The following is a 22430-nucleotide window of genomic DNA, read 5'->3' as shown; positions in this document are numbered from 1 at the left end:
TGTTTGCACTATTACTACTGATCTTTTTAACTCTTTACTACCTTATCTTTATTCCTCTTGTTGCAATGAGCATGCATATGACAAAAGAATTTCCCTCGGGATAAATAAAGTTCTTATCTATCTATCTATCTATCTATCTATCTATCTATCTATCTATCTATCTATCTATCTATCTATCTATCTATCTATCTATCTATCTATCTATCTATCTATCTATCTATCTATCTATCTATCTATCTATCTATCTATCTAGATGATGACAGATTTGTGAAATACCAATGTGTTCCTGATTTTATAAGGACTCTTGCTGCATACAATAGCATGGGCTAAGTTCAGGTTTTCTCGCTCTGTTAGTATCCTGCTAGATCATCTACTATCTAGTATAGATTTCTGTTCTGTACAACTATTAGGAATTTTTCCAAAACCCAAAGAACCAATGTAATATGCAAATAACCCTTGCCAGAATTAAATGGTTGTTAACAAGCAGTGGTTCTGCTAGGAGCTACACAACCCAGGAAAATGCCATTACTGTATAGAAACATTATGTTTAAAAGTGTACTAACAATCTCAGTGTAGATTGAAATGTTTTTGAAATTCCTAACCATTTACTCATGCTAATCTTATTTGCAAAGGTTCTTTTTGCATGCATTTATGAAATGCTACTATGAATTCTGGACCAAGACTTAAAAAACAAATGAATATTTTTCATGCTGAAGGCTTGTCTGCTTTAAGTTGTTGGATCATCAAATTGTTATTTTAGTTATACTATCCAGTCTGTTACCAAAATGACATCAGGTTAGTTCTCTTTAGAATTCTTCACATTATTAGTTAAAAAAAGCTATCAGCTTAAAAAAAAGTTAACTGTATGGTTGGTTAGCTAAATATTATATAAGACTCTTTGGATTTGTCAGAAGGAAAGGACAAAGGTTATAAATTCAACAGCTGAAGAATTAAAAAAAAACTTTGCAAGCAGCCACATTAATTTACACAGAAAACATTACTGCACAACTGGAATTAAATTGATTTAATTGTTTTGTTTAATATACACATTCAGAGGGGAAATCACAGAGTGAGATTTTGTACTCACTGCAGGATCCACTGATTGACTTTGGCATCAATTTACATCAAATAGATGGTGTTTTTTCTTGCATATATCCTGTGTTTTCCCTGGAAAGGAAGTAAAACTTAAATCCTTAAAGGAAATACTGGAAAAAGACTTTCTCATTGGACTTCGTGACCAAGCTTCACACAATTAGCAGCCCCTCCTTTGAACACAGAAAGGGACAAATTAGACTGGCAAAAGCAAATACTTGTCAGAGAAGGGTGTCAGCAGTACAGAACCAAACAAAAGCAAATAAATAAATAATCATAGAAGTAAAACAAAAGCAAGCGCCTAAAAGAGAAGTAACCCATTAGGGGGGAATAAAAAATGAGTCAGCAAACAGGCACTTAAGTTCAATTGCCACAAAAATGACACACATCCTTGTCTACATAGCATTCTTAAAAAAACTGGGCATTGTTGAATTGATATGGAAACCACAAAAGGACAATTATGAGATAAGACACGAATGTGAGCTTTAGACAACAAATGTACCTCATAGTAGTCTCAAGAAAATGTGGTGCTCTTCAGCAATGGCATTATTACAGACTGGCTACTATACTATATATGGAGATTTCTTCTTTTGTTTATGTATTTAAGCCACCTGTGTTATGGTCCATGTGTTTTTTGGTTGGCCGTCCAAAAATCAGAGCCACCTGCCAATCACCAGTTCCTGCCCTTTGTTCTATAAATCCAGAGGGTCTTCTACAGTTCCTTGTGGTTCATTTTGAACATGGCTAGATGTAAGTTTACTTGTGTTTATTGTGAATTCTGTTAATTATTAGATCTTTGACATTTGAACATTCTGCTTTGTTTTCTGACCTTGTCTTTGGAATCTGTTTTGGGAATTGTTTCATTTGAATTGCCTTTGTGTTTCAGGCAATTCAATTTTGCCCTTGTACTCCATGGAGCTTCATAATGATTATAATACTTTTTGTGAAGAATGAATCTTTTATTTTATAGTTTTAGTGTATGCCCTTATTAGTAGTGAAGGTTTGACAGTGATATCCCCCTGTAGTGGGCATTTTTGTAAGTGCCTTGAAACTCTAATGCTTGGGACTCCTAGTGCAGGACAGAATAAACCACCACTACAAAAAAAAGAAAAAGTCAGCTTCGCAGCAGTGATGTGCGAAAAGAGGTTGTTTTTGAAAGATTCAATCAGTATGGTAATGTTATATAAGCATTGTAGTATGTATTGTGAAGCTTGGCTTACTTTGCCTGTCTCCAATGCTACACCTATACAGACTTAATCATTTCAAGGAAATAGAAGACAGATTTTCTGAGGTTGCAGATTTCTCAGTCAAGATCATCTATCTGGAGGAAAGTTTTATGACTTGGATAGTAAAGTCGCTTTCACTCACCACTCCAAGATTTTCAGGGAAATATTTCAAATGCAAATCCAAACCCTGAATGTTGAGACTCACGTTGCAACCCAATTCCTTAAACATAACCAATACTTTTTTCACCATTTCATTATCATTTGACTCTTTATTGTTACCTAAAGATTTTGAAAACCCATCTTTGAATGATACCTGAGAATCTTGTTCCAAGTAATTCATTGCACCATCATATTCTATCCATCCATTATCCAACCCGCTGAATCCGAACACAGGGGTCTGCTGGAGCCAATCCCAGCCAACACAGGGCACAAGGCAGGAAACAATCCCAGGCAGGGTGCCAACCCACCGCAGGACACACACAAACACACCCGGGCCAATTTAGAATCGCCAATCCACCTAACCTGCATGTCTTTGGACTGTGGGAGGAAACCGGAGCGCTCGGAGGAAACCCATGCAGACACAGGAAGAACATGCAAACTCCACGCAGGGAGGACCCAGGAAGTGAACCCAGGTCCCCAGGTCTCCCAACTGTGAGGCAGCAGCGCTACCCACTGCGCCACCGTGCCGCCACCATCATATTCTACATCAGAAATTAGTTTTCGTATATCAGACAGACTCGGCTCCATCCTTTGATAGGGCTTTGACTGACTGCATCATTAATCCAAGCTTAATATGAAGTGGTGATAGCAGCCATTTATCTGGATCCACCAAGCTAGATCTGATGATGCTTTGGGCACCAAACTGTAGGTTTTTCCTAGCTGGCCATTACTTCTGAATCCAAAGTCAATTCTTGGCTCAGCTGTCACACTCATTGAGAAAATGTATAAATTTTGTATGCCCTGACTGCTGACCCAGTAAGATACACAGAACTTTCAGGTCCCCACATATGAACCGATGGAACTCATTATAGTTGATAACTGTTAGACAAAATAACCGTTTTAGTTTAAAAATAGACTTTTTATTAGCAAATATTACATTCAAACAAATTATCATTAACAAAATGTTGACATTTAGTTAATTAAAGTCTAAAAACAATAAAAAAAATTGTGAAAAACTGTTATGTGGTGGAAAAAAAGGGTTTTCATTTTTCGATTCAGCACCCAAAAGTATATAAAATTCATGTGAAATAATCAAAACCATTTTTTCAGTGTATGCCTGTGAAATTCAATACGATGCTCCTAATGTGAAAGCATTTTCTAATATTATTTTAAGAAAATAGAAACCTTTTAGCATTGATAACATCAAGAATTTTTCAAAGATTTGTAGTGTCTTCTGAAAAAATTAAGAGTATATTTATGCAATCACTGACTTTTTAGCAAGACAAAATGTAAATGTTGCTTGTTCTTAGCCTGTATTTAATTTTGTGCACAGCTAGATTTCAGGAGTTTCTGCCATTATTCTCTACAGATCCTTCCAAGCTCTGTCTGGTTGGATGGAGACCATTGGAGGAAAGCTATTTTCAGGTCTCTCCAGAAATATTTGATTAGGTTCAAGTCCAGGCTCTAGTTGGGCAACACAAGGATGTTGTCTTTGCTTTTTTCTTAGGATATTAGTCCTATTGGAAAGTGAACCTTCAGATGAGCCTGAGGTGCAGAGTACTCTGTAGCAAGTTTTCATTAATGATATCTCTGTACATTGTTTTGTTCAGCTTTCATTCAAACCTGTTTAGTCCCTGCTGCAAAAGAACAACCCTAAGGCATGATGCTACCATGCTTCATCATTGGAATGACATTAAACTGGTGATAAGTGGTGCTTAGTTTCCTGCAGACATGACACTAATCTTGGTTTCAACAGACCACAGAATCTTGTTTCTTACAGTTTTAGAGTCCTTCAGGCGTCTTTTTGCAAACTACAAGTGGGTTTCCATGTATCTTTTACTGATGAGAAGGTTCCATTTGTCCACTTTGTCATAAAGCTCAGGTCAGTGGAGTTTTGCAGTGATTGTTGTACTTCTGGATGTTTCTCTCATCTCATCACATGTTCTCTGGAACTATGGTACCATGACCTTTGAGTCCTTGTTCACTTCTCTTAACATGGCCTTTCTCACACAACTGCTCATTTTGGGTAGGTGGTCACCTCTGGGAACAGTCATGGTTATTTTACACTTCTTCCATTTAATAATTGAAGGCAACTGTGCTCTTGGGAACTTTCAATGCTGTGGGATTTTTTATAGATTTTCTGAGATCTGTGATTTGACAAAATCTTGTGTCTAAGTTCTACTGGCGATTCTTTCAACTTCATGCCTTGGTTTTTGCTCTGACAAACATTGTCCACTGTGGGACTTTCTATAAACAGGTGTGTGCTTTTCCTACTCACATCAACTCAATTGAACTGGCCACAGGAGGACTCCACGCATGATGTAGAAACATCTGAATGATATTCAATAGAATGAGATTGTCTTATGGGCCAATGAATCAAAATTTGAAATCCTCTGTTCATCATGCAGTGTGTTTGTATGCCGTTGAGTTCATGAAAAGAAGGGTTCCTTATGTGTGATGGTTTAGGGTTCTTGTGCTGTAAGCAGAGTTGGTGACCACAGTCTGACTATTAAATCAGCAAAATGTAGCTACTTTGATGAATCAACAATTTGAATAAAATTTTGTACCCTTAATGACTCCTTGACTTATTTTATTTAATTTTCATTATTCATTTGTTCTATGCCAGTGTAATATTGTCCAAATAGTACTTCAGACGGTGTAGTAACACAGTCTGTTCCAACTCTGCTTAAGACAGACAGTACGTAAGTAATCAATTGAAGCTAGGACACCTGTGCAAATTGTTTGCTTCAACTGGCAAGGCGTAATGTACTTTAATTACCGCAGGGCATCTGCAGGTTGTAACCTATTAGTTGTTCCCTGAAGAAGGACCATTTGTAATATTCTGAAATTTTCTTTTTTCAGTTTTTGCTAACCTAAACTTTAAATTTAAACCTTTTTGGTTATTCATTACATTTCAATTGATCAAATTTGAAGAAAAACTGGAAAAAGTGAGGTGTTCCACAGGATATATGCAATTTTTTAACTTTACAGACTCATAAACTGTTAACCATGTAAATTATTTTTAGGCTGTTGAACTAAACTGACTAGCCTAATATCGTCAAAAATTCAATGAAATCGAAGTATCAAGATTATTTGTTACATTTCTCCATGATTCCAGTTTGCCCCATTGTAGCTAATGTATGAAAAAAATGCAATTTTATTATCCAATAAATGTACAACGTCAGTTTTCCTAGCTATGGAGAACTTTTTTTAGTGTGGGAAGAGAAGAAGTGAGTGGGAAGACTACAATCATCTAGTCATTCAAGTCAAGTGAAATTGGGGAGCATGCATTGGTACAGTGTGTTGCTGCACCCACCACACGATGAAACAGCTCGGGATCCCGGTTGGCAACCTCCCAGGCAGACATGCGGTCCAGTCCCAACTTCTGTAAATGACCCTCTATCTGCTGCAGCCAGGTGTTACATGGGCGACCCCTTGGTCTGGTGCAGCCACTCGGGTCCCCAACAATGAGAATCCTACAAGCTGGATCACCCACAGGGAATCGCGCCACATGGCCATAATGCCGTAACTGACACTCCCTCACAATGCAGGTAATGTGCCTCATTCGGGATTCCATGAGCAACCACTCATTCAACACAAAGTCAAACCAACGTTACCAAAGGATGTTCCTGAGAGACACAGTACCAAAGGAGTCCAGTCTTCGTCTCAGGTCACTGGATAGCATCCATGTCTCGCAACCATATAGCAAGACAGGAAGCACCAGGACTCTAAAGATTTGGACCTTCGTCCTTTTGCATAGATATCGGGAGCGCCACACAACCTTTTACAGTGACATCATGACCCTCCATGCTCTCCTAATCCATCTACTGACTTGATAGGAAGAGTCACCGTAGACATGAATGTCACTGTCAAGGTAAGTACAGTATACCTCGCGACAAGGTTAACACCCTCTCTGTAGACAGACACACTGCTGATGGCTGTGCCTAAAAGGTCATTAAAGGCCTGAATCTTGTTTTTTTCAGGTCACTCGCAAGCCCAGACACTCAGTCTCTCAATAGCCCTGATTACAGCCTCCATTGACTCCAGGAAGATCATAGCATTGTCAGCAAAGTCAAGATCAGTGAATCTTTCTTCACTAACAGATCCCCCACAGCCGCTGGATCCCACGACCTTGCCCAACACCCAGTCCATACAAGCATTGAACAGAGTAGGAGCAACAACACACCCCTGACGGACCCCAGAATCAACTGGGAAAAACACAGAGGTTCTGCCTTCAGTCATTAGTGGTGCTGAAAAACTTATACTTTGAAAATCCGTCTTTTAATCCCATCTTTAGCAATACATTTAAAGTCTACAGTTGCAGTCCTGTTTAACTTAACATTACCATGTCTGTGTCGCCTAATCTGTGCCAATTTGAGGATTATTATATTACTATTGACATGGTAAAGCCTATAATTTTTACCCCCATGTGTTCATGAATGGTCGATGCATATCCCATTATATATATTCTACCATTTTGCAAAATTTTGTTAATTTCTGGAATCTGTTTAAGGCGTCAGTCGCAACCGATATCTGTCAAAATTCTCATAAATTTGCACCGCCTCTTTTAACTTGCAGGATGCAGTTTGAAACGTACAAAGGTGTTGAAAGCAGGCGGGACGAGTTTCACACCAAACATTTGAATTGTTTTTAATGCATATTTGCGTTTTATTATTATTTTCCAAAAGTAAAACATTGCATGCCAAATAAGGACAACTTGCGGATGTGGGTGTTGACAGCTGTACAAGGGAAGCAAAAATGCACTTTGACTCAGGCGGCATTACTTCACGCGCCGGCCCTTTTTGCAAAGTACTGGTTGACAACCATAAGCACATACGTTTGGACAAAGTGGATCCAGATTAAGGGATGGATGTCGATGTGCAAATCTGTGGTAATAAATAAATGTTAACTTGCGAAGTCTTTCGTATTTTCTCTTCTTTAACTTCGATTCAGTCGTGCGACATTCCCATGAGCACTCTGTATGTTATTTGAATATTGTAGGCTGGCGGTGATGGCCACGCCCAGTAGTTGTTCAATACAGTGTACTGTTCTCAAATCGACAGGAACCTTTTAGCTCTCCAAGGACCGTTGTTACCTGTTGGAAAAGGGAAAGTATTTTATTACTGAACTCTGGCTCACCGTTATCTGTCATTGGCAGCTAGTTTTACAGTAATACTACATTGTTGGGATTTTTTTCAGGAACTGAATGTGACCACATGTAACACTGACAGTTTCTCCCGAAAACCATGTGGCATTGTCGAAGCTGCCTGTGTCTGAGAAGCGCAAAGCTTCTAATTGCGCGCTCGCTGCCAGAGCACAAACAAGTTTTAAAAGTACTCGTGCAACGAGCTCATAGCCCTGCTGCGTCTCGTTAAGGCTAAAAACCTCGCGACAGACAGGGCCAGGTGTGCAAGCCCCTTAGCCTTTCTTACGTTTGCGTGTTACAAATGCAAGTTGTTCACAGCAGACACTTAGAGTGCGCCGTGATTTGTTGTGCAACCTTTGGATCACAAGCATGTACTACCGAGCAAAACGAAGATGTATAGTAGGAGGATATCGCGTAACCCGGCCCCCGAAGTCCTGTAAGTGTCAGCGCTTGTCCTCAGACTGGTTGGGTAACTTTTAATCATTACCTGGTGGACTCGATGAGCGCCGGCCGAAGCTGTACAACTGTCTCCGTCAAGTTTTTCCTCGTTCAGTTTAGATCGCTTTCGCTTCTGTTGAACTTCGCTTCCGTATTTTAAAGTGTCACGATCAAAGGCAAGAAAATGACGACTTATTTGAATGGCGTCAGCTTGCCACCGTCGAAAAGAGTGTCCATATTTGGAGGCACGCATGGAAATGAAATGACAGGAGTTACTCTTGTCAGGCAGTGGATCAAAAATGGAGCAGAAGTGCAAAGAGCTGGAGTGTTGGTGACACCCTTCATTGCCAATCCCAAAGCTGTGGAGAGACGGGTGAGGTACATTGACCAGGATCTGAACCGAGCCTTCACGCCAGAGATACTCAGGTAGGTGACATCTAGGACTGAGTGAGAAACTTTGTTGCCTCAACACGAGAAAACACATCTGCACTTCACTTTACATTCCATGAATGTTTTGTGCTTTGTATTAGTTACGGTATGTGCGAATTGTTGACAGTTCTCCCCTGTGCTGGTGATCGTATAAAGGAAAATACACCACAAGGGAAGACGAGTTATTTTGCTTAAACTTAAGCGTGGCTTTTGTGTAACATTTAACCTGCCGCTACAAATTTTCACAGAGCATAACTAGAATGTCAAGTTGTTTGAATATTAAACAGACAGCCAAAGGCATTGTCCACTGTGGCACATGCATAATGTGTCGATGTTTGCTGATTTACCCAGAGATAATCATTACCATATTTCTCACTCAGGGGTTATGCAACAGACCTGCGGAAGCATGTTAAAACATGATACAATGCAGCGCCAAAACTTGAAGCCTGCATAAGCAAGCTGTTCCTTTCCCCTGAAACCCCCCTTCGCCCCCACCTCAAAGGTTCTGCATTACAGAGCTGTTCTGTATGCCGATGGCCTAGTTGGCACTGCACACCAGAAACCTTCCATTTTTTAGGGCCACTGTTTCAGTGCTTGGAGACACTAACTTGTTTACTTGGCTTGTTAGAAAAGACTTTGCAGCAGAAAGATTGAAGCTGTTGTATTGTTTTAAATTGTCCGTTTGCAGATTGAAAAGCAGAATAATACACTCTCCCCTGCAGCGAGTCCAAGGGGGGTCTATGGCCATCAAAGAGCTTTTCTAAGCTATGTCCAAACTAGGCTGGTGTCAGAAGTCAGCAGGTTTCCTGGGGGTTGTGGGAACATTTTTACATTTATCTATGAATCAGGAAATCAAATCAGTGATGAAGAGGAAGATGTGAAACATGTTCCTTCTGTGTTAATTTATAATGTAACATGGTCGTTTTTGTTGGAAGTGTGGAGATTTCATAAAAACCTGAACAATTAGGATGTTTAGTTGTGTTAAATAATTTATAATTAAAAATGTATAATAATTAGAAATTTATAATTAGAAAGTGAAATGCTTACTATCAGATACAAGATCATTTTTTTTTCTGTGACTTTCACTTTACAAGAATTCAATTATGTGTGTGCCCAGTAGGGCAGCAAATACTGTGATAGGTTTTGTGTTCCTGATAAGCATTTAGTGGCTCAGTGAATTCAGAAATTCACCTTCTACCTTCATTCCCTGTTGAGAGCTCCTTTCCCAGTTTTTACTCATTGCTATTAATTTTAGTATATCATGTCAGAAGCAACACTGCTGGTTTTCAAACAGAATATCCATTTTGTGGTATGAAGGAGAACTAATGGATTGGCTGAAAACTTGAAATTTCTCTATGTAAACACTTGATGTATTATTATATCCTATACTAGGTCATTTGTAATCTGATTGTTTATCCATATGACTGAAGGTGAGTGAGTGTGTGAATGTGCCCCGTGTTGGGCTGGCACACTGTCCCTGTCCAGTGTTTGTACCCAGTGTTGCTAGGATAGGCCATAGACACCTGTGACATTACATTTTATAAGCAAGACTTGAAAATGGATGAATATTGTTGTTAACTGACAAGTCCAAATGAAATGTTGGGGTGCCAGACGGGCCACCCCTTTTACTGAAATAATAAGTTTAAACAAAAATAACAAATGCACAAAGAGGCAAGAAAGAAAAAAAAATGCAGAGCCAGGCGTTGGATGCAGTGATAAGGATCTGAAGAACAGTCAGGCTTCAAGACGGATCTGTGTCTGGGAGGTTGTACCCAATGTGACATCACCTTCTAGATGAAATGGAGTCAGTTGCTCTCATTGGGCATCTTCTTGGAGCTGTGGGTGGAAAAAGAGACCAGACAGTCAGGAATTGCTCACCATCATGTCCTGGGGTGGTAGTGCTTACCTCTGATGAGCCCAGAAGATAACCCTTTAATGTGCATGTGTGACAATATTTATATTTATAACTCCCTGAGTTAGTAATATATTTAATGCAAGGCTAAAATCCCCCCTATGAAATGGTTTGATATTTTTTAATAGTTTTCAGTAATGAGTGTTATTCTGTTTTCTATACACCACTATTAATTTGTTGCTTGAAGGTTGTGAATATCTATTTGCTATACTGTATTAATTCAGGGTTTGAATCTCAGCTGGAAAATGGAGAATTGTATTTAATTGTCAAGTCTAGTCTAGTGTCCTGGTTTGTTGTTGTGTGTGCACATTATGAAATAAGAAGCATGTAACACTGTGTGATGATTGGTATTTGCAACTTTGTGACCATGCAGGTGGCCAGTGGGCCTGGCTCTTTCATATATTGAAAGTTTGGATTTGAGAAAAAATGTAGCGTTATCAGTTCAGTTCATAGTAATTATCATGTATAGTGTACAGTCAGTCAGTCATCATCCAACCCGCTATATTCTAACACAGGGTCACGGGGGTCTGCCAGAGCCAATCCCAACCAGCACAGGGCGCAAGGCAGGAACAAACCCTGGGCAGGGCAACAGCCCGACCGCAGATAGCGTACAGTAAGAGTCTTAATTGCATGCTTGACCAGCATGTAACTTGTGCTACATTCAGATGCTGTGAATCTTACACTATAGGCTGAGTAAAATATACCAATGTAAACGAGGTTGCTGATTAGATTAATGTAGGTTGATTGGACCACAATATTGAGCCCGATGGAATAAGGACCCCCCACAAAATAATTGATTTATAAATGGAAAATGTGTACCTAAGCGTGCCACAATGCTTCTATCCCTTACCCTAACACCTAAACCCAGTTCTGTCATCTTTGTTGTGTTTGTGCATCTGCCCCTATTTGCATGAGCTATTTCTGTCTTACTGCTCACCATATTTGTATATGCTGATTTTATTTTATTATTAATGTGAGTTGATTATTTCATTATCTCATGAAGTGTGAGGTGTGGTCTCTGAAACTAAAGAGTCAGACTTGGAGTGAATTATTTAAATTGTGTTATGAATTCTCTGCCATTCCTTGTGTGTCTTATTAAAATAAATTCACCTCCTTTACCTTTGAAAGTCTCTGAACATGCCTAATTTTGTAGATTTAATTTATAGATGCTACATTATACGAATGACAATAATGTGTTTGGAGGATGATTTTGGACTCGCACACACGTCAGATCTGTCCTGTGGGTTGCCATTTGATGATCCCAGGTGTAGAAGCTGGTGGCCATAGTTGGTGACGTCTGGGCTTTCTTTAGACCTCTAAGAATGTACGTTTTCTGATGAGTATTGTGCCCAGCTGGAAACTGGCTGTCCATTATTTCTGAGGGAGAAAGAGAACCAGGAGATGAGAAAAATAAACAGAATGAAAGAATAAAACTAAAGTGTTGTAAGTAACTCACAGAATTTTCTCATGCCAGGAAGGTAAAAGACCAAAGGAAGGAAGCAGAGTGGCTGTTCTCTACAAAAAATTGCACAGTTCACAAGGCAGTGGTGGAGCAACATAAAATATTGTGCAACCACACTTTGGTAGACAAACTGTTCTAAATTAAAATTTCTCCACATATGTTTTCTTTCTATAGACTTATTCCCAAGACACTTTTCTGAATAAGGGTAGCTTCTTTTTCTTGATTGTACGCTGCCTTTAGCCAGAGATGTCAGCCCCCTCAACATATTTTGGCAGCAGCAGGTTAAAGGCAAAAGTTCCTCAGCATTCATGTTGTGCTCAAAGCATTCCTGGTTAAATATCTCTTCTACCTTTTTCAGATTATTGTGGAAACTTTAGTGCAGGATTTTTACCCATGAGTTGTAGAGCTCAAGTCTGAAGTGTGTACATTCCTTACAAAAAATTAGGGCACCCAGTTTGCTGCTAGGAAATAAAGTGCATAATGGATGGGAAAGCATAATCTAATCCAGTACAATTTCCCAGACACATACATGCAAAACACCTCAACATAACAAATGTCAGATATCTAACAAAGTGTCATATAAAACTACATTTAAAAAAACTAACCATCTTTAGAAGATTGTTGTAAATGTAAGTATCTTAAGTAATTTCTGTTTATACTGGTTTATGTTGAACTGCTATAATTATGTTTGGATTTTATTGATAGTATAAAGCATCATATATTTTTTAACTACTAAAAACAAAATGTGAGTGAATAAATTAAGTATATGCATATTGTAAGTAATCTAGTGTATTATGGTCATATAACATTTTTGTAAAGCCTATGTTGAAATACCCCAATAAGTGTATAAGGGTCCTAAATTATTGTTACGTGGGAATGACCCTATCAAAAACAAAATTCCGGTCCTCTTACATGCAATCTTGCAATCATAGTTAAATACAACACGGCCTTAGTTTTAAGGAAAACTTGTGACTCAAGAGGCTTGCTCACAAATATTTTATATTCGGAAACTTCCTTGACAGTTTTAAGATCTGAACACCCTAAGCAAGTCTGAATGAATGAGATTTCTTTGTGCGAGGTCACAGGGTGTTAGAGAAATCTAGCACTCTGTGGGCAGTATTACAATGAGTGGTTCACAACATTAGAAGAAGCAGAAAAGGATCCCTTATGCCAAGTTGCGTTGCTGTGTTCATTTTCTCTTTTATTTATTTATTTGTTTGTGTGTTTGTTTTTAATTTTTGCAGCTTAGTAGAGCGGAAAGATTTGCCATGTGAAGTGAAACAAGCTCAGGAGATCAATCGTTTATTTGGACCAAAGGGGAGTAAAGATGCCTATGATGTCATTTTTGATTTGCACAATACTACGTCTAACATGGGATGCACTTTCATTTTAGAGAATTCAGGGGATGACTTCATCCTTCAGATGGTCAATTACATCAAGGTAAATGGACAATTCAGTAATGCTCAGTTATTATAGTTTATTAGTCATACACATTTTATATAGCGACTTTCTCTAATGAACATCATCTCAGAGCACTTTATAAGAAAGAGCCATTATGCAGTTGTGTGTGTGTTCATGAATATATCTGTGTGGGTGAATCTATATAATATGAATGAAACACAAACCAACTGAAAAAAGCAACAAGAACCACAGAAATCTCATTTAGTGTAGTGTCCAAGGTTTGAAAAGGCAGAAAGCAAGAAAGTGCCACTGCCAGAGGCTCTCTGAAGAGCTAAGTGTAAAGCTTTGTTCTTCAAAGATCTGTTCCTTGTCAAAGATGGCTCCACAATAGACACTGGCTTCTGTTGCTGGGTTCGTTTATATGTTTGTGGGACTGGAAAGGATCAAGCTAGTATCAATTGACATCAGGTTTCTTTCTAGGATTTCTCCTCCACTCTATGGATGAATGTGGGAACTGCTTTAGTAATCATAGACAGTGAGGAACTGCCCATGCTGACATACATAACAATGTATTATATTTTCTATACTGTATATATAAAAGCCAAATACCACTGACTCACTCATCACGAAATCTCCTGAAATATGAGGACTTGGGACTTGAAATTTGGAATGTAGGTTACCCTTGGTGCTCACTAAGAAATGGTTTGAAAAATGTCGTGGTCCAAGTGTGAAATTTCTTATAGGTTTTTTAAACCTGTTTGTGTGTCTGTCCACTTTTCACGAGAGAAATATTTAACGGATTTAGATCGGGTTTTTTTTCTATAACTTGCTTGAACATTCCGTTGATTTTGCAACTTTCTCATCACGCTAAGTATCATAATTTGCTTGTGGTACCGATTTATTAGCGTGAATCCGAGAGAGACTCATTGGGCTGATGGGAGAGGGATGGGACCCTCCACACTCATGCGTCTGCCTCGGAGCGTAACCTTAACTCCGCTTAGTTAGCGAACGAGAGAACTACTTCACGGATTTAGTTCTTTTTTTTTTCTTTCTATAATTTCCTTGAACATTCCAGTTGATTTTGCGACTTCTCTCATTGCGCTAAGAATCATAGTTTGCTTGCAGGAGCGATATATTCGCGCTAATCCGAGACAGAGGCTGCAGGCCAAGGGGAGGGGGAAGTGTGATGTCCGGAGTAGAGAGCTGGGCCGGGCCCTCCTCACTGTCCTGTTTCGCTAATATGCAGGTGAAGCCGCAGGGGATGGCTAGTATGTATATATACATACATTTTACAGTTATAGCACAGGAAGGTTAAGTGACTTGCTCAAGGTCTTTGAGTGGTAGTGGAACTGAGTCTTACAGTGCATTGTGTTACCCACACACTCATTTGATCAATTGATTTGTTGAAACTAACATTTATAGGGTTGTGAAGATAAGAAGCCATACTAGTTGGATTCCATTCTGTGCAATTTAAATGTATAACCATCTTTTTCTTATTGCTTTTGCTTGATTTTATTTACTTTGAACTTCTACATTCCAATGAAAGCTGTTATTTTAATTGTTATTCAAAGCAGTGTGAATAATTGTAGTTGTGGGTATGACTGTGGTAGTGCTTCCATGGCTGCTTTCTGTCTTGTGCCTGTTGGTGCTCTGACAGGCTGTGGCTGCCCACAACCCAGTCCTGGAAACAAGGCATTAAAAAGGATAAATGGATGTTTTCAAAAATGTATCTTAATGTCAGTGCTTCCTGTGAAATAATCTAGTATAAGACAAACTAATGTGACTGTATGGATGATAGCATCCTGTTTTTAATCATGTGTAATTTCAAAGGTGTTGTATAAAATAAATCTCATGGATTTAGCTTGTTTTGACTTGTTGAGCATGTTAATTTTTCCACTTATATTCATGGTCATATATTGGATCTGAGCTAAGTATGTGGCTTATATGTTGACAACAGTCATGGCACTGATTTGAACTCATTAAATGATAGAGTAGTGTTATTAAGCTCTTTAACTGTAAATGTCAAATGTCCTTCAGAAACCTTAAAAATGTCTATCCCTCTTGCCTCTCTAATCTTTCTCTCTCTCTCTCATCCACCCGCCCACTGTTCTATCCACATTAAAAAATCCTGGTAACTACTGTGACTCGGCCCTCCACTCAACTTTAGATAAAGTAGCTCTGTTAAAACACGTAAGTTTCCATGAAGAATTTAGTTCCATGGTGTAATTCTGTGTTAGAGTCCATGAATCCATGATAAAAAAATAGCTCTTTGTCCGTCCATCCATCCATTTTCTAAACCCACTTATCCAGAGCAGGGATGTGGAGCCTATCCCAGCAAACATCAGGTGCTACAAACAACACAGAACACAGGCCAGTTTACTGTGGAAGAAAGCCTTGCAGAAATGAAAAGAAAATACAAACTCTATACAAGTGGCACCGAGAACTTGGACTCCTTGTTGCAAGACAGCTGTACTTTCACTGCACCACCATGCCGCCCTCACTCTTAAAATGGGACTTTTTAAAGGTGATCTTCCTGAATTACTAACTCAGTTTTCTCTCTTTCCTGGACAATCATTAGACATACTGAGGCATATTTTGTCTATAGGTTGTTGTAGTAAACTACTGGACATGATATTGTCTTATTCTTCATGCAGTGTACACTGGGACAGTCATCTTGTCATGTTCTGCTGAATGAGCACCCAGAGCTGAAATATGAAACCACACGATCAGTGGCTAAGCATGCAGTAGGTAAGTTTAAACATCCAGAGTTGTGTCCACATGCAAACTAGAACAGTAACACAAAGGGATACTATACTGTAATTAGAGGCACAAAATTGTTCTTCATTCATATTTGAATAGATTTTTTTTTGAGTTGCACAGATTTATAGAACATCATCATGGTTTTAAGGATAGACTTAACCTTCACCTCCAGGAGAAAGGAATAGCTTTGTACAGGCCAAGTTCAATAGCTCAATGAGGTACTAGATGGTGCTAACATTATTAACTCACAGGCAAAATGCGTGTAAAAGTAAAGGCTGTAGTTGCATGTTTTAATTTATGAAGTTTAAGAAGAAAATTGATACAATGGAGTAGCTGCATAGAAGTAAGCAGTAAAAGAACCCTTGCAAAATCGGAGATTGGAGTGAATGCAGTCTCCAACAATGAATTTTATTCAGGAAAAAATAAGTGGGGGGAAGCCTATAAGTTAATTTAAATACACAGTTATTCTAAATGGAAGATAACCCGTATCATAGTGAGGATGTCTGGGTTAAAACAGAAAGATGCAAGAGTAGGAGAATAACACAAGGAGTGTGTTAATATACCTTACCCCAGTACAGACAGCAGTGCCAATAAACAATTTTATAATCAAAAGTAAGTGTTTTCACAAGGATTTTAATTAATATTATAAACTGGTAAACCTAGCAAGCTAGTGGATTACTAGGTAGAGGAATTAATGGATATAATTAATGACTATTTTTAATTCACTTAAGCCAATGTCACATTACACAAGTTTTTGTCATGGGGCATGTCAAATTTGCTGACCACAGTCACTGATCTTGTTGCTGCACTGTGGCAATTTATACAACTGAAAATCACAGTCCATGTCACATTTACTAACAGATTGCCAGTCTTCCAGTGCATTCATGTTTGCCCCTTTTTCTGACAGTTAGTAGCATGCTGCCTGATGGAGCCTGCACTGTGAGAAGGGTTAACAGCTGTGCCGAATTCAGCAGCAGTCTCTGCTTTTTTTTTCTTTTTTCCATTTTGTCATGGTGCATAAAACGTGAGACATCAGACTGACAAGCCTTTCTTGTATTTGTGAGGTCCATAGCCCCTGTGCTGCCTACCATAGCCTGCACTATACACCAGGTTAACAGGTATAGTGAGTTGGGCCGCTGCCTCTGTCCTTTTTTTTTCTATCCTTAAAACACAAAACATTAGACAAAAGACAAACTTCTTTTCTGTTTGTGTGGTTGAAAACATTTGTGTTCCTTATTCCTCATCGCTGCATTTTATGCATTTTACTTCTGGATGAGCATTCATTGGTTGTCAGCTGTGAGGCCTAAACAACCCACCCCTCCGACTAAAGAGAAAATTAAAACTTTTTTTTTTTTTTTTAATCATAGCCAGTCGCAAACTAGTTAGTCTCAGTTATTGGGTATGTCACATTAGAAGATCAGATTCACAGGGTGCCAGCTGACCCCCTCCGATTAAGTAAATGAATGTTATGACTGAAAATCACTGCTGAGAAACTGAGTGCTACAATAAAATTAGATGGTTTGTCTGTCTATCATTTGGGCTTAACCATCAGGTAGAAGCAGAGAAAGTGCCTTATGGTAAGCTGCACTGCAGTGTTTTTCTCATTCTCATCTATATACTGTAATTTAAGGAGGCAGCCAGCATATGCACAAGGCTTGAACGATTTATACAATGTCATTCTTTAAGATTAAAATTTATAAATAGATTTTCAGTTGTTACTAGAGACTGCTACAAAGCAAATTTAAAGAATAACTACCCTAAATATAATGAACACGTCAGTTTTCTTAACCGGGGTGCTAACTCTCTGAATCACTGTTAGGCCCTGAGACTGTGGCTCACCAGTGACATTAAATATTTACTGATTGTTTGCAGCAATGCATTTCAGGATGACATTGAAACAATGTGTACAAAAAGTTGGTGGCTCAGGTCTGGAAAACAATTGACAATAAGCTGGAGACAGAATATAGCAATAGTCATGATGTATGTAAACAGTGACAGTGTTTACAGCTGCTTTCATATTACAAACTAAAGGCTTATTCAATCATTTTCACACTTTTACTCCTAGATTAACATACTGTTTTCTCTGCCATGTTGCCTGCAATAGAAAACTACCTTGCATGCACTACCCCATAGCACTCCATGATTCTTCTTTCTGTCTTTATGTGGATAACACAGGAAGTATTTTAAGTGATTATACTCCATAAGGCATCCAGTCTGGATGGTATTTCAAGATGCATTTTAAAACATATAACTGCCAATTAGCTTCCATTTTCAATTCCCTTTTTGATATTTCATTGAAAGCATTTGTGGTCCCCACCTGCTTCCAAAACACAATATTCCTGTGCTTTCTTCCTCTTCCTCTTCCTCCTCCTCCTCCTCGTCTCTTCACAGTTCTGTGTAGGCTCTGTTCTGCATCTCCTTCTCAGACAGACACTTTTTCCAAAACTTCTTTTACTTTATTCATCCACCTCAGCTTCAGCCTCTATCACTTTCTCTTCCTCTGTACTTCCATTTGCACCACTTCTTTACCCACATATTCATTGTTTCTACTCATTACAGGCCCATACTACTTCAGCCTACTTTCCTGTAATTTCTTAGATATGTATTCTACTTTTGTTCTACTTCTGATTATCTCCTTTCTTATTCTGGCCTTATTTATTACTCTACACATCCATCTCAACATTCTCATTTCTGTCATATGTATCCATCTTCTCCTGCACTGCCATTACTGTCCATGTCTCAGCTCCATACATCATTGCTGGTCTTACCAATGTCTTAAACCCTTACCTTTAACCCTTGCCTTGATTCTTTGGTTGCACAATACTCCTGATCCCCATCCAAACTCCACTCTGTGGGTTATCTCTGCCTTCAATTCTCCATCTTGGGCTACCACTGATCCTAAGCATTCAAACTTATCCACTCTTTTCAATAGCTCTCTCTGCAGGCTAACGCCTGAATCCTGATCACAATTAAACATCAAATTCTCCGTCTTCTTCCAATTTATCTTTAGTCCTCTATCTTCCAAAGACATTTTCCATTCTTGCAACTTCCTCTTCACTTTCTCGTTTCTGGTGCTACAGAACACTGTCATCATCAAAAAACATGCACCAGGGGGACTTATTTTTATCCCATGAGTCAACACATCCATAAACTGATTAAAGAGGAAAGGGCTTCAAAGATCCTTGATGTGACCTACTCTGTTACCCCTACATTGCTTCTAACCAGGGACCTCACTCATTTATACATTGCCCGGATAATGTTCACATACTCTTTATTTACTCTTTTCTCCTTCATGCACCTTCAGATCTTTTGATGTGCTACCCTATTATAGGCTTTTTCCAAATCAATACATTTCATTTGCAAGCTTTTCTGTTTTTCTCAATGTTTCTATATGAGCTGTCCCAGTGCAAAGACTACATCAACTGGTCCTTTACCTGGCATAAAACCAAACTGCTTCTCCCCTATGGTGGTCTCCATAACCTTTTCCCAGATTTTCACCATGTAACATCAGTTTTACCACTCTACAGTTTCTACAGTCATGAATATTTTCCTTCTCCATATAAACAGGTACAATCACACCTGTTCTTCCACTCATCTGGTATTTTCTTCTCTTCCTAGATCTTCTGCATTAGATCCCAAAACAGATCTACTCCTTTTTCCCTTACAAAAACAGAAGTGGACTGTCTTAATAACTGCAGACCAATGAAAAACTTTGTAATGTTCATTTAAAATCTTTCCTTAAATAAGATGATGGTGGGAGGCAAAGGGGCAGAGATCATGGAAGAAGCAGCATAGTTGTGCAGTGTTTTGCAAAGATGTTGGGAGAAACTCAATTGAATGCATCAGAAGTGGTTGCATAAAAGATGTAGTGGTGTGAATGCAGTTTTCATGTAACAAATGCAATCTTTATATAAAGTGTGTGATTGGGATTAAATTTGCTGATTTAGAAAGTGTAAATTTTGATACGGCAATACAGTGGTTTTGGAGGAAGCAGGTACTGCTGCTTAGGTGACATGTTCAGTGCAGATAGAGGTGCGAGTGTGGACAGCAGTGATAGCGAGGATGAAAGCTGCATAGAATAAATTCTGAAAGCTGTCTCCATTCTGACTTCTGACAGAGTGCTTTGGGAATTGTAGGGGAAGGTTTATGAAAGCTGTGTAAGGTGGAGTATGCTCTAGTAAAGAGATGTGGTCAATGAAGACCAAGCAAAGCCAGAAAGAGAGAATGATCAGATAAACATGTGATACTTTACAAATTAAAAGGAAAACGAATGTTGATTTGACATAATGACTTGGTGTGATGTATGCTGTGCTGAGTAAAGAACAGACTAAGGTGGTTTAGGCATGTGCGTCGAAAGGCACAGGACAATTGAATGAAGTGGTACGCCATGATAGAGGTGACATGGATGTGGACAGAAAGGAAGCCAAAGAAGACATGGTTTTAGGTGGTGTCAGATAATATGGGAAGAATGAGTCTCACCCCTGGCAATGCCAAGGACTATGGAGAGTGCAGAAAAAAGTTTTGTTGGCAAATAAATAACCTGGGAAGACCCAGTAAAATATTGTTAAGTCAGTGATGATGGTGGTGATAATGAGTTTCCATTGGTGTCCCCATTTTAATATAGCAACTGTTATCTTTTAATATTTCTTCATGGCTCATGTCGTATAGTCCAGGAGTCAGCCCTTTTCTAAGCACTGCTTTGACTTTCTCTATTATGGAGACCAAAACTGTACATAGTACTCCAGTTGAGACGTAACTAATGTATTATATAGCTCAAGCATAACCAATGTAAGTTATACTCCACATATCAGGCTAAAAAGCCTAACATTTTATTAGCCATCTTAATCACTTCTATACACTGTCTGGATATAGAATGTGAAACGTCCACCAGAACTCCTAGAATCATTTCATAAGATGCACGTTCAAGTTTCATACTTAACATTGTGCATTCAAGAATAATATTTTTATTTCCTATGTGTTAACATTTTATGTTTACTTACATTAAATTTGCCCAAATCTGAATTCTGTCAGTATCTATATGAAATGATCTGGCAGATTCTAGATTTTTTGCCATTCCACCTAGTTTGGTACCATCTGCAAACTGAACCAACTTATAAATCACAGCACAGACCCTCAAAACCCAAACAATTCAAAGTATTAAACTCCTAGAAAAAAGGTCAGTAACCTGACTGTCCAAAACCAGAGCTCTTACAAAAGGTTTTAGAAAGGTATCCACAGACTTGAACAAAGATACCCATGTAGTTCTGATTTATAAATCGTACCAATGATGTCATGCAGCTTGACGTCCAGGGCCATGCCTCCTAACAATGAGCCATAATGTTGCGGCAGTGAATACTAAAGATGGCACTCCAGCTAAATAAACGCAATGGCATCAATAGTAGTCAAAAACCAAAATGAAAATAAACACTAAAAAATAAAATAACCCAGGAAAAATATATAAAGCACAAACATTCACAGCAAATAAAAAAAACAAAATTTCCTATTTCATTGGCGATATGTTTTTGTTTGTCCTTCCTTCTCCTAATGGACTTTACCTCCTCCTTTACCATGCCTTAATGTTAAAATACTGAAATAATCTCTTTTCGTCATCTTTTTCCCCAATAATCCTGTTTAACTCCCTTATACTAATTCTAGTTTTTTTTAACTATTGACCTCCTGCTTTCACCAGACCTGTGGTTAGTGCTAGAATCATTCATCTTGTAACTGTTGCATATTATAATGACTAGCTGTGTCACCCAGCTTGACCCAGGTAATTTTCTAAGTGAATGGGTCTCAGTTGTAGTGCCACTGGTTTATTCAGATGTATCAGAAGTACTATGTAACTAAGTACATTTCTGTATACTGTACAATATTTGTAGGTGTTTTACAAAGGGCTAATATCATCAGTTCACTTTAGGTGCCTACTATTAAATATGCGACTTACACTCCTTGGTGATGTTGGAGACTGCAGCAGAACTCCATAATAAAGCAGTTTTTTGTAATGTTACAAAGGTGATTTAAAATTGATTAATTTGAAGCTAAAAACTTCTAAAAAATCTGCACTCCCCATTAGCATCAAAGTCTAAAAGTAGTACTGCTTCAGTATATAATAGTATTAAATAAATATGTACCACCAAATAAAACAAAAGTTGCTATTTACTTTCACTCACTCAAAAGTATCGGCCTGTTCTCTTTTTATCATTACTCTGAAAAGGAGCATCTCCATCAGCAATAGAAGAAAATTGAGCTTTGTGCTGTTCAATTGTGGCTTAGTTGGTTTGTTTTGTTATTTTCTTTTCCTTTTTTATTTCCTCTTTGCTTTTTGTTTGTTTTTAAAGAATAGCTTAATTAATGACAATATGCAAGTGGACAATGGCATTTTTAAAAATGCAAGGCAATGCACTG

General features: G+C 38.4%; 2 protein-coding genes across 2 annotated transcripts in view; one reads left to right on the top strand and one right to left on the bottom strand.

The window, feature by feature from the left end:
• LOC114655646 (spermatogenesis-associated protein 22) overlaps positions 1-8212 on the bottom strand; it is a 35636-nt gene extending 27424 nt beyond the window's left edge. The window contains exons 1-2 of the mRNA XM_028806779.2: positions 8111-8212; positions 1088-1167 (exon numbers count right to left, since the gene is read on the bottom strand). The gene's annotated coding sequence lies outside the window, so the exon portion shown is untranslated. The remainder of the gene's footprint in view (positions 1-1087; positions 1168-8110) is intronic.
• A 33-nt stretch (positions 8213-8245) lies between these two features.
• Positions 8246-22430, top strand: part of aspa (aspartoacylase) — a 31169-nt gene continuing 16984 nt past the window's right edge. Inside the window, exons 1-3 of the mRNA XM_028806781.2 lie at positions 8246-8487; positions 13109-13304; positions 15920-16013. Coding sequence (XP_028662614.1) covers positions 8246-8487; positions 13109-13304; positions 15920-16013 — 532 coding nt within the window. The remainder of the gene's footprint in view (positions 8488-13108; positions 13305-15919; positions 16014-22430) is intronic.

Source organism: Erpetoichthys calabaricus, chromosome 8, assembly GCF_900747795.2.
Source record: "Erpetoichthys calabaricus chromosome 8, fErpCal1.3, whole genome shotgun sequence".
Lineage (NCBI taxonomy): Eukaryota > Metazoa > Chordata > Cladistia > Polypteriformes > Polypteridae > Erpetoichthys > Erpetoichthys calabaricus.
Note: the sequence above shows the minus strand (reverse complement) of the source record. Positions and strands in the feature narration are given on the sequence as shown.